General features: G+C 33.7%; 3 protein-coding genes across 3 annotated transcripts; all 3 read left to right on the top strand.

The window, feature by feature from the left end:
- Window positions 1-5,245: 5,245 nt before the first annotated feature.
- Window positions 5,246-7,077, top strand: LOC121219309 (E3 ubiquitin-protein ligase MBR2; the record flags this gene model as incomplete). Its single annotated transcript, XM_041097231.1, has 5 exons — window positions 5,246-6,148; window positions 6,281-6,331; window positions 6,397-6,495; window positions 6,606-6,770; window positions 6,861-7,077. Coding segments are annotated over 5 exons (1,377 nt in total), but the record flags the coding sequence as incomplete, so codon positions are not given.
- Window positions 7,078-8,912: 1,835 nt separating this feature from the next.
- On the top strand, window positions 8,913-9,360 carry LOC121219308 (uncharacterized). The gene has a single exon (XM_041097230.1). It carries the CDS (start codon window positions 9,050-9,052, stop codon window positions 9,260-9,262), a length of 213 nt encoding a protein of 70 aa, XP_040953164.1. The 5' UTR covers window positions 8,913-9,049; the 3' UTR covers window positions 9,263-9,360.
- A 1,689-nt stretch (window positions 9,361-11,049) lies between these two features.
- LOC107944889 (gamma carbonic anhydrase-like 1, mitochondrial) lies at window positions 11,050-13,732 on the top strand. The gene is made up of 2 exons (XM_016878710.2): window positions 11,050-11,589; window positions 13,111-13,732. Exons 1-2 carry the CDS (start codon window positions 11,217-11,219, stop codon window positions 13,485-13,487), a joined length of 750 nt encoding a protein of 249 aa, XP_016734199.1. The 5' UTR covers window positions 11,050-11,216; the 3' UTR covers window positions 13,488-13,732.
- Window positions 13,733-15,129: the final 1,397 nt, after the last annotated feature.

The raw sequence follows: 15,129 nt of genomic DNA, 5'->3' as shown, positions 1-15,129 counted from the left end.
CAAGAATTCTCTCTCCAAGAATTCTCTCTTGAGTATTCTTTAGAAGTTGTTTTAACAATCTTTTGATTGTGGGAGCCATCTTCAACCTTCTTCTTGCCATTGATATTCTTTGGAGGGGAGATTAGAGCCATTTGAAGGGAGTTGTGGAATCTTTCGAGATTTCAAGGCTTCTTAGGACTTATCTTTTAATTTCTTGCTGTCAATTTTTTTCTTTTAAATTCTGCTTGTGTCGATTTTATTTAATCACTTTGTTTGCTGTTCTTGTTGCGTTTCAGGCGTTCCAAAGCATTCCAAATCTGATTAGCCCTTTTCTTTACTAAAGATCAGATTGCCTCTTTTGTTATTGGCAGCAAAATTCGTTCAAAATCCCTAAATTCCTTGTTCTTGCCGATTTTTTCTTTTCAGATTTGGGTTGTTTTGATTGCTGGAATTTTGGGGAAATTTAACTTGCTGTTTGTGTCTTTCTTTTCAGATTCGGCAGATTGGAGTATTCTTTAGGGTTCAATTACATGTTCTTGATTCCCTAAGAACCTTTATTAACACTTATTCCTATTATCAATTTGATTCTTTGCTGGTTTGGGGATTTTTATTTTAGATCTGGAAATTCAAAGTTCTAATCTTTTAATTTCTGTTTCGTTTCGGATCTGTTTGTTTAGAGCTTCGTATGAGTTTTCTCTTGACTTGGCAACTCGATCTTGGTCCGCGCACAACCCTCTATCAACTCCTTTGAACGTGTGCATAACATAGAGGGACTGGAAGGGAAATTTTCCCTTCTCCTCCAAAACGGCGTCGTTCACATAAACTAAATTGAAATCGGAAATAAACTCAAGGGGAAATTTTAAAAATATAATAAAAAACTGATCGAGAAAACATTAAAAAAAATGGAGGGGCTAGAAGTGTAATTTGCCTCTTCGTAAGAAAACACATGGATCCTGTAGCAGGTCGGGTTGGTCCGGGTCGGCTAACCTTAAACGATGCCGTTTTGGGTGTTCTGGGGCTAGGCCAAAACGGCGTCGTTTTGCACCCCTATAAATTTCAAAATTTTCAAAAAAAATAAAATTTTCCCTTCTTTCATAAAAAAATTCAAACACTCTCTCAACTCCCCCTTTCTCCCCAGAAACCGGCCAAGCTCCGGCCAAGGAACCGATCATTGGCCGCTGCGCCGGCCGCTGTATACGGTGGCCGAAAAGTTCAAAGGTTAGATTTTTTTTTGTATATATATTTGTATACTCTTTTCTTAAAATAAAACAAATGTTATTTTATATAAATATTTCGAAAGACGAAATTAAAGGAAAACTCAAAAAAATAAAGTAAAAATAAAAGTAAAAAATGGAAAAAGAAAGGGAACTCAAGAGCAAAACGAAAAATCACCTCTGAAGAAAGTTTTATTTCTTTTTATTTTTGTTGAATCCGTTTTTCTAAAAAAGGGCCGGCCATTTTTACAAACTTTCTATGGCTTTTATAGCCTTTTTTTTTTACATATTTTATTCTTTCTTTTTGCTTGTTGGTGTTTCTCTTCTGTCTTTGCAGGGAGTTAGTGGCCGGTGGCAGAGAGCAGGTGAGCGGCGATGAGACAGTGGCGGCTGACAGAGAGCCCTAGGTATGGCGCACCTAGGGTTTGGAATTTTTTTTGATTTGAGTTTCTGGGCTAGGGACTTTGGGCCTGTTATTTGGGTTGGTCAATTTGGGTTTTTACTGGGCTCAGGGTAAATTGGGTTGTACAATTGTCATTGAAAGATATCAAGTTTTCAACCATTTGAAGTATAAGGAAAACAATGTATATGAGATTATTTAGTTTAGTAATAAGCATGGATTTTTTAAAATTGTTTTTATTTCTAATTTACACATAGTGCATTCAATTATATTTTCATGTAAAAATAAGACAACATTAGGTAACGTGTAAATATTGAGAGCTAATTTTTTATAAATTAAGACTAAATTGACACAATATATAATGTTGAGTGTTAAAGTTGTTATTATGCCGATTTTAAAAGTTGACGCATTGTTTTAGCCATTTAATGGTTGGGACCAAAAAAGAAAAAATCAAATAGTTGCGTGACCGAAAAAGAAAATTACTAATATTTAGATGACTACCAATATAGTTTACCCATATTAAAAATTAATTATTTTTAAATAAAATAATAATTCAGTCTAGATATTTAAAATCAAAATTGTTAACCACGAGTTGTGGCATAGTGGTAATTCACCTTGTTCTTTAACCATATGGTCAGGGTTCTATCCTACTCATAGAAATGAAGCATATTTCATGGCCAATTGTTTTGTTCTTTAGAGATCTCTTAAGGGTGTAATCGAGTTGAGTTGAGTCCAAATACTATCCAGCTCAAGCTCAACTCAAATTCAAAACTCAGTACTTGACTTGAGCTCGATTGAATATCTATTTTCAAGCTTTGACAAATTAAGCTCGTTTCTTTATTTTTACACTTAAACTCAAACTCGAACTCAATTTGATAATTAAGTTAAGGGTTAATTGTAACAACCCGATAGTCACGGGTGTCGGAAAGTGTATTTTTGAGACTCCGTTATCGTAAATCAGATTCGTAAATATTTAATAAAAATATTTACGAAGCTAGTTGTGTAGTTAACTAGGTTTTGGTTAGGTGAATTTGCTTGAATTAAGAGTAATTAGGTAAAAGGACTAAATTGCATAAAGGGTGAAAGTTGAATTATAGATTAAAGAAAAATTAAAGGGACTAAATAAGCAATTATGCCAATAATCATAATTGAGGCTGCAATATTTATAAAACTTAAAAGTTAAAATATATTATAATATTATATCTAAATTATTAAGTATATATATTACATTATATATTATAATAAGTAAATATAATAAATAAAAGAAACAAAAAGAAATAGAAAGAAACAGGATACAAATGAAACAGGGAGAAAAAGAAAGAAAAGAAAAAGGGAAAGAAAGGAAGAGAAATTAGGGTTTTAAAGTTCAAAGTTCAATTAGTTAGTCAATTTAATCCCTTTTACTTGTAATTTTTATGTTTTTGGAATCCCGGTATTAAATATTACCTGACCCATGTCAAAATTTTAGAAATTATTGAGTTTTTAAGCAATGTCTTTGTTGAATAATTTTAGTATTAGGGATTAAATTGATAGATTTTTAAGTTAGAAATGAAAAAGGATTGAATTGTAGAATAAATTGTAAAATTTGAGTAATATGGACTAAATTGTGAAAATTTTTAAATTTATGGATTTAAGTGAAATTAGTGAATTAAATTTAGTTTAAAGTGGAATTTGTATGAAAATATAATATTAATTGTAAAGAAATAAAGTTAGTCTTGGTTTAGGGACTAAATTGGAATTTAAGTAAATATTGAGTAAAAATTTAAAATATTAAATATGAGATTGAATTGTGTTGTATTGATGAATTTTAATTGTTTTAATTCCGTAGCTAACATCATATCGGAACCCTCGATTAAAAAGGGAAAAGATAAAGTCGACAAGGAATAGTTCGGAATTTTCGGTTTGTATTTTTATAATCTGAAACTAGTTATTAATTGTAGTAATTTTTATTTAATGTATATGGCAAGTGTTGAGGTAAGTAAATGATATTTTGATAATTGATTGAATGAATTGAATTAGTAGACATATATATTGAATTGATTGATTTTTGAATCGAAATGAATATATGTGTAATTATGTGATTATATGAAAAATCAGCATTGGATATTGATTATATCTGAAATGTGAGATTAAACCTTATTAACTGTATCGGGTTGAGTCGGATATAGATGACATGTCATAGGATTGGAAGAGTTTAGGGGTTTCTTCGACTTCGAGTCGATGAGACACTGGGTGTCAAATTATTACCTCGAATTAGAGGTGCTCATGGGCTGGGCCGGGCTCAACTAAAAATCCAGGCCCATTTACTAGGCTCAGGCCTGGAAAATGGGCCTAAAATTTTGCCCAAGCCTGGCCCGGATAAAAATTCTAAAACTCGGCCCCGACTCGGCCCGCCCGTATTAATTTTTTATATTATTTTTATATTATTTTTAAATATATATAATACATCAAAAATACTAAAAATATCAAAATAAATATTTCCCAACAAATTGAAAATAAATTTTAAAAAATATGTAGACTTAAATAACACTAAGATAAATACAACTTAACAAGCAAATGTCTCTAAAATAATAACAATATTAACAAATGGCTTTAAAATAATAACAAAATTAATAATAAAATAAGTTTTATATAGTATCCAAATAATAACAATAAAATAGTAGCAACATAATAGTAAAATGGTAGCAAAATAGGGAGAAAACAACAAGAAAATAACATAAAAAATAGATTTTTTTCATCTTTTAGTGAATTCGGGCTGGGCCCGGGCCAAAAATACCTTACTTGAGGCCCGACCCATTTTTTAAACGGGCCTTATTTTGTCCAAGCTCATTTTTCGGGCTAATATTTTTGCCCAAACCCTCCCACATTTCAGGTGGCCCGACCAATGATCAGGTATACTTCAGATATATTCGATGAGGCATTGGGTGCCAATTTACTTCAGTTTAGCCGGTGAGACACTGTGTGTCAAATTATTACTTCGAATTATCTGATGAGACATTGGATGCCAAACTAGTGTGTTTGGTTGGATCCGTGTATCCGTCCGAGACGTATTAATAAGGGTAATTAATTCAAATTGCATTATGATTGATGTTAGATGATATTGTATGTGAAATGAAAATGAGACAATGAATTGAAATATGGATTGAGACACATGAATTGTGTATTCATGAATTGTATATGGAATGAACAAATTTTTTGTTTAAATGATATGTGTAATATATTGTGAAAAGCTATTTATATAGCAAATATGAGAATTGAGATATTGTGAAACAAATAAAATGTGATATGGTTATTGAAATAATTAGATTGTATATTTCTGATTCCATATTTTTTTTTATATTTCGATTATAGAAATACCACTAACACTGTGTTTGGTTCGCCGTATTACCCAATCCATTACGCCCCGATTACGTGCGTATTACATTACGCCCCTATTCCGGCGTTTGGTTCGCTGTAATAGGTATTACGCGCGTAATCGGTTACGCCCCTAATCCCCAAATTCCCGTGTTTTCCAATCCCTTCCCAAATCGCTGTATTAGCTATTACTTCCGGCCTCCCTCCCCATCTCTCTGTTTTACCCTCCCTCCCTACCCGACCCTCTCCTCTTCCATCCTAATCATTTTCTCCTCCCATTTCCCACAGCTTCCGTTGATTATTCTGTCCTCAGAAAAAGCTTCCATCTCATCTGGAAACAGATTCATCTGAAACTAGTAGCATTCAGGACGAGCCAGAAGTGTCTGAGCTCATTCCTCCACCAGGAAAGATTCAAAGAGGTCTGCATCATGAAGCTGAGGATGCTGATTCTAGGGATGTTACAGTGATGGAAGTGGGAAGCTCTAGTGTAGTGTCAAACACGAGACCAAGGAGAAAATTTATTCAGAGAGCTGGGTTGGGCAACCAGGAGACTCTGGCCAGTCCATCTGTTACTTTGGCATCTCAAAGTACTTCCCAGGCATCTCGTTCCAACACAAGCAAGTATGGTTTGAGAAATCTAAGATGTAGCTCTATTTCTGATGTTGTCCTGACGGGTTGTTCGTCCTCAGATTCAAGCCTTAGCAAAAAGAAAGACATGGTAAAAAAGAGGAACTCTGATGAAGAGGCTAGTTCCTCAGCCAGGGGGAATAAGTTGAGTGGGTCATCTTTGGAGGGGCGAAACAACAGTTCTGGCCATGGTGTTTCTATTTCTGATTCAAGACGAGCCAGGAATTGGCCTCCTAACAGGGACAGCACTGTCGCTTCTTCAGTTAGGACTCGGAGGTCAAACAGTAGTTATGTTAGAGGCAGACCTCCTAACCAAACAAATGGAAATAGTTTAAGTTTGAACCAGTCCTCCGTAGTCATGCCGCTAGTTCCTCAATCTGATATACCTAACGATTTGAATGCTCCTGTTTCCACAGAAACTGTCTCCACTCTTGTTAGTCCTTATAGTCAAGCAGGTAGTATAAGTGAGGGTTTGCACAGTATCATGCAGTCTAGTCCTTCAGAAGTTGGCGTTAACCGCACCTTAGTGAACCAAGATAGCTTCCGGCGCTACAATATGGATGGTATTGCAGAGGTATATTAACAGTATATCTCAGCCTGCAGTCCTAGCTCAGATTTAGAACTTTCTCATTTTTCATTGTTTCTTTGTTGCAATTAGCTTTTACCCATTAATATGTCTCAAATCATCTGTTCCATGTTTATGCAGGTATTATTAGCACTTCAGAGGATCGAACAAGATGAAGAGTTGACATATGAGGTACCTAGTCTCGAACCATCGTGCTTTGCCTGGTTCTTTTGCTGATTTCTGTTCCTGTGTTGCAGCAATTACTTGTTCTAGAGACCAGCTTGTTCCTTAATGGCCTAGACTTTTATGACCAGCATAGAGACATGAGACTGGATATAGATAATATGTCATATGAGGTTTGTTTTTGTTTTGCTATGTCAGTGCTAAGTATATATGTTTTATTTTCCGGGTTACATGCTTGTTAAAGTTGAACCACACCGTAAGCTTTATGCTGCTATCATGACAGGAATTACTAGCTCTAGAAGAGAGGATGGGTAATGTGAGCACTGGGCTATCGGAAGAAGCATTGTCGAAATGCCTCAAAAAAAGCATCTATGACACGGCATCTTCGGAGTTTGCAAATGTGAGCTATGAGGGTGAAAAGGATGATGTAAAATGCAGCATATGTCAGGTACTTTTCCTATATTACTTTCCACTATCATGCTTTTCCATTTCTTCTACTCATCTATGTATGGAATGGGATGATTTTGCACATTTGCAGGAAGAGTACGTGAATGGAGATGAAGTAGGGAGGTTGCAGTGCGAGCATAGGTATCACGTGGCATGCGTACAGCAGTGGCTGCGGGTGAAGAACTGGTGCCCTATCTGCAAAGCATCAGCAGAGAAGCCACACAATCTTCTTCATTCACCTCATGATTGAGGAACAGCCAAAGAAAGAAGGCAAAGAGGCTCTTCTTCTTTTGTACAAATTGATGGCTCTTCTTTTGTACAAATATGATTAAATTATTTATTATTGATATTAATCTTATTAAAATTTAAATAACAATAACAATAATAATTTACCAAAACAAATTTATGCTAATTATTAAGAATTTTATTAAATTATATATTTTAATTAAAATATATTTAATAATAATTATGTTTAAATATGATTAAATTATTTATTATTGATAATAATAATCTTATTAAAATTTAAATAACAATAACAATAATCATTTACCAAAACAAATTTCTGCTAAGGGTATTCTAGTCATTTTAGTTTTTTCATTATGCTATTACACCTCTATTACACTCAACCAAACGCAGGATTACTATTACGCCTCTATTCCATTACATTCAACCAAACAGTTGATTTGCTATTACACAGCTTTTCCATTACACCTCTATTCCATTACACCTCTAATCCAATACACCTCTAATCCAATACAGCGAACCAAACGTGTTGTAAGTTTTTACTCAACGTACAGTTTTGTTTTCCATGCGCAGGTTAGGTACTTAATTTTGATCGCCGATTCAGCATCCAACAATTTGTCCCGAACTCAAACGTGGTGATGTTTTTCTTTTTGTCGGCATGTACCTAGGGTGTCTAAATATTAAGCATTTTGTGGATTGTTTGTAAAGAAGATTATAAGTTAATATTGGATTGTTATCTACATATAAATATGTGTTTATGTTTGAGGTCATATTATGACATAATGAAGTTAATGTTTAAATGAACATGGAATAGGTAAAATAGATTGAATTTGGCATGTTTACAAATTAGATTTGATTGATGTTTCATTGATATGTTTTGAGGATATAATTGTGGTACCTATGAGGGTACATTGGTTAGACATCTAGGATGATTGTTTTGACATGTTTTGGATATGTTCAATTGTGTTTTGAATTGGTTAAACAAATGGTTTTTTAGTTGATTAGTGTGTAAGTTTGCAGGGAATGGTAAACTTGTTGTTAAAGGTACATATTGAGTCCATACGGCTAGACACACGAGCGTGTGACTGGGCCGTATGAGACACACGACTAGCACATGGGCGTGCGAAGCCATTTCGATAGGGCACATAGTCTGGCACACGGGCGTGTGGCTTGGCTATGTGACCCAAGTCAGAGAGTTACATGGGTATAAACACAGGCTGGGACACGACCGTGTGTCCCTATTTCGAATGCCCACACGGCCTGAGACATGGGCGTGTCTCCTGATCATGTGAACCTTGCAGCTTTGAAAATTTTTTAATATTTCGTAAAAAATTCTCCGAGTTTTCGAATTAGTCTCGATTTGTTTCTATCATGTAGTTTGAGCCTTGAGGGCTCGAATAAGGGACAATATGTATGAGTTTGATTGATTTTGACTTGAATATTATATGATATGAAATGTTTTGAAATTATGTCTATTTGATCGATAATGCTCTGAAACCCTATTTCGGTGATAAATATGAATTAGGGGTGTTACATTAATAATATATATTAAGAATAATAACGTAATTTAATAATATGATAATATGAAAAACTCCATATAAAACTCTTAAGTTGTTCAAATAGAATATTATTGAACTTGAATTTTGTTCAATCGAGCAGCTCGAGCTCAACTCTATAATTAACAAATTGAATTTAATTTTTTTTTATATCAAACTAAAATAATTTATAAACATCAGTGTCTCGTTTATACCGAGAAACTTCCACAACCAGAGGAATAGGATCAAAATTTTTTTTAATCCAAACGTGGGCCTACATGACCGGTCGGTCTACAACACCAGATGACAAAGATTCAATAATTGGTATACGGATCGTCTCATTTCGTCGTCTTCTTCTTCTTTACTCTCTCATTTATCACCACACGTTTTCTTTTTCTTTCACCCCCAAACAAAAACCTTTCTCTTCGGTTTCTAATATTTTTTTATCAAAAGTTCAAAACCCCAAAGACCAAAACAAGAGGGGGATCGATCGAAAGCATCAATGGCGGATTGGGGTCCGGTAATAGTAGCGACAGTGCTGTTTGTGTTGCTAAGTCCGGGACTGTTGTTTCAGATACCGGCGAAGAACAAGGTTGTGGAGTTCGGAAACATGCAAACCAATGGAGCTTCCATTTTCGTTCATTCCAGTATCTACCTTGGTCTCATTACTATCTTCCTTATCGCCCTTGATCTTCATATTTACGTTTATGATTAATAATGATATCTTTTGGAATTGCTAAATTCTAGCTCTGAAAGTTGTGTATTTAGTTTTTGTAATTTAATTTTATCAATTTTAGTTTATATGTTTTTCCATTTTTGAAAATTTTGTTATCTATTTGATTAAATTCAATTGCTAGTACTATAATATATATATAATTATAGATTTAGTTTATGTTTTTCGCCTTTGAATTGTTGAAATTCCAATCTTGATGAAAATGATATTTGTTAATCCATTAATTAAATTTTTAATTAGTAATACATGAAAATAAAAAGTAGATATGATATTATACATATAATATTATGTTTGTTGCATCAAATTTTAGAAATAATAAAGAATTAAAAAGTTATCGTTTTGTGAAAATTTAAAATTTAAAATTTTAAAAAAATAAGAAACTAAAAATAATCAAATTAAAGTCATTTTTATAAAAGATAGGGACTAATAGCAGTTTTTAACCCTTTTGGAATATTTTTAATGCCTTCTTTTTGTTGTGTTTCTTTTTTTGTCATTGATCGTATTGTTGTTGCTTTAGTTTGACTTCTGTTTTATCTATTGATATGTACATATATTTGAATTGTAAATTGATAGGTGGAAATCATCCATAATCAAATTGCATTTCATAGGAATTTTTACATCTTTGGTTTGAGTATTTTCTCTAAAATTTATTATGATTTTAAGTCTCATAACATGTAAATCTTGTTTAAGCTAATCGAATTTTGTTAAGAGTTTAAGGCTTAGTTTAATAATATTCTTAAAAGTGATTTTGAAAAAAAAAGAAGACACTTTTAAGAATTTCTGAAAATAGTGTTTTTGGGTCAATTTTTAGCTTAAGAGATATTTATAGTATGAGCTTTAGAGATGAGAATAGTCTGTTTAATTTTGTTAAGAAACTCTGAATGCTTCTCTTGTTACACTTCATCCGCAATTAAAAAAAGCAGTTTTTCACTTTTTAACAATATGACTTTTGATTTAATTTTGTTGAACAACAAATGAGAGGCATTAGAGATGAGATTAATGAGATTATTATTCAATCGAATGACTTGGAGAAGAAATTGGCAAATTTAAGATCTTATTTACAAAGGAGTCGATCATGATTTAGATTAATAGTTGTACTAGACAAATTGTTAATTATAGGTTTTTATCATATATGCCCTTTTTGTACCATGCCTAGAACTACTCATAGTTTCTCCCTAACCCTTAAATAGGAGGATAATGCGCTTCAACGCACTCGAACCCACATTCTCCTGCACTAGCAACAATGTCGATACCAATCAAACTAAAACTCAATCGACAATTACATCAGATTTATTTAAATGCTAAAAACCAAATCAAAATGCATAGCTAAACCATGCTATGTTCTAAGTAAACAAAACATAAATTTATACTAAACTTCACTCTCAAACAAGCTAAAACTAAAGTTTGAAGGACACAAAACTAGTAACACTACTTATTCAGTAAATATACATTTTGGTATATTAAGGTTCAATTTCGCATCTAAAGTTTTTTTTTTTTTGCTTCAATTAGGTACTTGAACTTGACTTATTGGTTCAAATTGGTATCTGAATTTAATTTTTTGGTCCAAATTAGTATTTATGGTAAATGATTTAGTTGAACCAATTTGAACTATGAAGTCAAGTTCATGTATCAATTTGAACTAATAAGCCAAGCTTAGGTGCCTAATTGAAATAAAAATATTTTAGGTGCCAAATTATACCTTGAGGCCAAATTAAGATACCTAATGTGACAAAAAAAGAGAGTATCAAATTGAACTTTGAAGCCAAGTTCAGGTATGATAAGATTGGGCTAATCAGGAAACCCACTAAAAATATTCGATTGGCAATTTGGGCCTTTTCACCTTTACCATTTTTCTCTTTTCTCTCCATTTCTTCACTCGTGTTGAAGCTCTAAATCCCTTGTGTTCCTTCACTCCATTGCCAGTTTGCCACCACTAATGGCGACATCCATAGCAGCTCGCATCTCCAGGAAGGCCGCGGCCTCTGCTTTCTCCGCTCACCGTCACGTAATCTCATCCCGTTGTTTCGCCACGGAGTCGGCGAAAACGATCTCGCCGTCGTCGGATCGAGTCAAGTGGGACTACAGGGGCCAAAGGAAGATAATCCCTCTCGGACAGTGGGTCCCTAAGGTCGCCGTCGACGCTTATGTGGCACCTAATGTCGTCTTGGCCGGTCAAGTAACCGTCTACGACGGAGCGTCGGTGTGGAACGGCTGCGTCCTACGTGGCGATCTCAACAAGATCACCGTTGGATTCTGCTCTAATGTCCAGGAACGCTGCGTCATTCACGCCGCTTGGTCCTCACCTACCGGTAATCCTCTTTTCATTTCTTTTTCCTGATGTTTCTTTTAAATAAATTTAGGGTTTCTGAGTTTTTTTACTTGTTTATAATTAAAATTCTTGATTTCAGTTTTTTTTTCTTTCGAATGAGCTAAAACGGTCAACGCTATAATTGATTATTATGTTTGAATGTGTTCAATGCAGCTTAAAATTGTTACCCCGAATTTTATTTAGGGTTTCTGAGTATCTGTTTATAATCAAAATTTAGCTTGAAATTAGATTTGATTTTGGTGTTAATTTACTGTGGACTGAGCTAAATTAGTCGAAGCTTTAACTGATTGAGACTTGTGCATTATGTTCGAATGTGTTCAGTGGAGCTGAAAAGCTTCTTAGGAGCTCTTGATGTCCATTTAATACGAAACTAGCTAATTTATTCAATGAAGGAAACAATCTTTTAGTTTTTATTTTTATTTTATTTATGAGCCTCACAATTTAGATGCAAAACAATACGTATTTAGGTATCATTTTGAGCTTTATATCCATAATTAGCTTCATTATTGTCACACTCTTATTCTGAGGTCTACATGCTGATCCATTGGATAATATCTTTAAGGATAATCTATTATCTTCGGCATTTGATTGTTAAAATACCCAGAACTCAAGGATCAAACATCATATGAAAAGGGTAAAAAATCCGTCTTTAATGTAGCTCTCATAGTTGCTAAGAATGTAAATTTTGATGCCAAGTTGTAATCAGTATTAGCCATTAACACAGTTCTTTTGCCTTGTTCCATTGTGCAGACTTAAGCTTACATGTTTTCACTCTGGGATACTTAAAACATGATCTTATATGTGGCCCCCAAAAAAAGAAATATTTGTCTTATGAACCCCTTAACCCCCTAAACAATCTTGTTTGATGAAATTTTCATTTCTATTGCCTCCTCTAGTAGATAGATAGAGGTCCAGGAGCTATCATATCGTCTTTCGTTCACAATTTAGTGTCTATATATGTTACGCATAGCAGCTGTAGAAGTGAAGACATAGTGGTTTTTCTCTTTGATAATAGCTTTAGTGAGATTTTTCTCACCCACATTTTCCAAAGGGTGTTCTACTATAATAAGGTTTACGTGCTGATGATGAAAAGCCTGTTGCAAATTGCTCCTTGCTATTTCTATCACATGTCTTTCTGAAAATGCCTCTTGTTTTTGGAACAATGAGTTCACTTGACTGTTAAGAACTGGTTCATTCTTGAGTCATGTTTATCGGTAGCTTCTCTTTTGTTATTATATTATAATGTGGCTCTTGGATCCTGCATGCATATGCTTGACTGCAAGTAATACTTGTCGTGTGTAACTGGAGATATTTTCAATTGTTTATGCTGTGAATGTATGATGTAAAAATGAATCACATATGCAATTGCTTTATTGAGAACTTTATTCTGTCCATGTGTCATTTCTATGATCTAGTCAATTTCTATTCCTCAATCGCTTCATCATGTGAATACCATTTCTGAATTATGACTATTTAAATCGAAACATTTTCTATATTACAGGACTTCCAGCCGAGACTTCAATCGAGAGGTTCGTGACAATTGGTGCATACAGTCTCTTGAGGTCATGCACAATTGAACCGGAGTGCATTATCGGACAGCATTCTATTCTCATGGAAGGTTCCTTGGTGGAAACACACTCAATCCTTGAAGCTGGTTCTGTAGTACCTCCAGGCAGGAGAATCCCAACCGGTGAACTTTGGGCAGGTAATCCAGCTAGGTTTGTTCGAGCTCTAACCCATGAAGAAACCTTAGAAATCCCTAAACTCGCGGTAGCAATCAATGACCTGAGCAAAGAACATTTCTCGGAGTTCCTTCCATACTCAACAGTATATTTGGAAGTTGAGAAGCTCAAGAAGTCCCTGGGAATAAATATTTGATTGCCTTTTGATTTTCATGTTTCAATAGATGAGTTTTTTCGATGCAACGAAATAAGCAGTCTCATAAACACGTCGAAGAACCCTTTTTCTTTTTGTTTATCCATGTATTCGATCGTGTTGGCTGTCGGAAAAAGAAAAAACCCTAAACTTGTGAGTTCCAATGAAATGGAACATGGTTTGCAACCGAAGCATCTTGTGTATTATGCCGAGCACATTCTATGTTGAGGTTACTTTTTCTTTTGCCCTCTTGTGATAGTCCTGCCCTTAAAGGCATTACAAATTTGCTAGTTTTCTTTTTCACATTAAAATTCAAAAATCAAACTGAATGATTGATGAAGTTGTCTGTGAGACATATAATTAAGCCCTAGCTACTAGCTTTTGGATCACATTGTTCTCCTCTCCCTTATTCATATGGATATGCAATTTTTTAATTTTAAAAAAGATCTTTTAAGTATTTGGAGTATCATATCAATACCAAGGATGTTTGAATTGAATTGGATTGGTTGGTTAGATCGAGAGTCAATCGAGATACTAGTTCGAAAAAGGGTTTTGAATCGGTTTCAATACAAATCGGTCGAATAGGGTTTTTTATTTTTAATTTTTAATAATTCTTTAATCAAATTAATTGGACTAATCGAACCTATGAACTGATCAAACATTAAGCAATACTAGTATCCAATTATGTGTTAACATAGGGATGGTAAAAAAATTTGATATTCGATTTCTATTTGGCTTATAGGGGTTTTTTTTTTCTTAAAAGGGTTTCAAGGTGGATAGTTATTATTATTGATGCGTTTGAAATTAATTAAAAATTTGATTAAGGCAAGTGCGCCTATTAATCAATTAATATAGCTACGGTGAGTAAAGATATTGTTCCCACGAAGACTAAAAATACTAGTAATTACCGTCTTTCTATTATTTAACCGATAAATTCTAGTGATTGATTGAAAACTAAAATTAACTAAATTAATTAACTAATGAACACAACGACAAATAACAAAACAAGCAAATAAGCAATTAACAACCAAGAAACGAAATAATACCCAAGAAAGAATTCACCTAGATTTTATATGTCAATATCAATCTATATTACGTAATATCTTTACTTAGCAACTTGATCCGTAGAAATCTCTAAATTATGCAAGATCTACTTTTAAACAGAGTCTATTCCTCCTATGATTTAAGCACATCAAACATGAATGAATTATCTAGAAATATCAAACCAAGAATTAAACACACATGATTGAGAACAAGATCTAAGTATTTATTGCGTAAAATAAAAATCAATAGATAATATTCATCATAGGGTTCATCTCTCTAGGTATTTAGAAAATTAGTTCATGTTTGAAAATAAAAATATCCAAAACACAGTATAATCGAGAGAAATAAAAAAACTCATGATAATCTCCTAAGAAATCAAATGGGAGTCTTCAATCTTGGCGGAAATTTGCTTTAGAATCGGTTTTAATGGTGTTTTTCGAGTTGTTTTCTTAAATATTTTATGACGGCTCTTTCCTATCTTCTTATTTTTGTCATATATTATTAGAATGCCTGAAAAACCTAAAAATCGTGTTTTCCTGCAGTTCAGAGTGCCAATTCGCGAAATCGACACAACTTGCCACATGGCTGTGTGGTAGCCCGT

Source organism: Gossypium hirsutum, chromosome D07, assembly GCF_007990345.1.
Source record: "Gossypium hirsutum isolate 1008001.06 chromosome D07, Gossypium_hirsutum_v2.1, whole genome shotgun sequence".
Taxonomy (NCBI): Eukaryota; Viridiplantae; Streptophyta; class Magnoliopsida; order Malvales; family Malvaceae; genus Gossypium; species Gossypium hirsutum.
The sequence above is the reverse complement of the archived record's forward strand: the minus strand, read 5'-3'. Positions and strand labels throughout refer to the sequence as shown.

Coding starts and splice junctions, on each gene's coding strand:
- LOC107944889 (XM_016878710.2), top strand. CDS start 11,217: ATGGCGACATCCATAGCAGCTCGCATCTCCAGGAAGGCCGCGGCCTCT. Junction 11,590..13,110: donor CGCTTGGTCCTCACCTACCG/GTAATCCTCTTT, acceptor TCTATATTACAG/GACTTCCAGCCGAGACTTCA.
- LOC121219308 (XM_041097230.1), top strand. CDS start 9,050: ATGGCGGATTGGGGTCCGGTAATAGTAGCGACAGTGCTGTTTGTGTTG.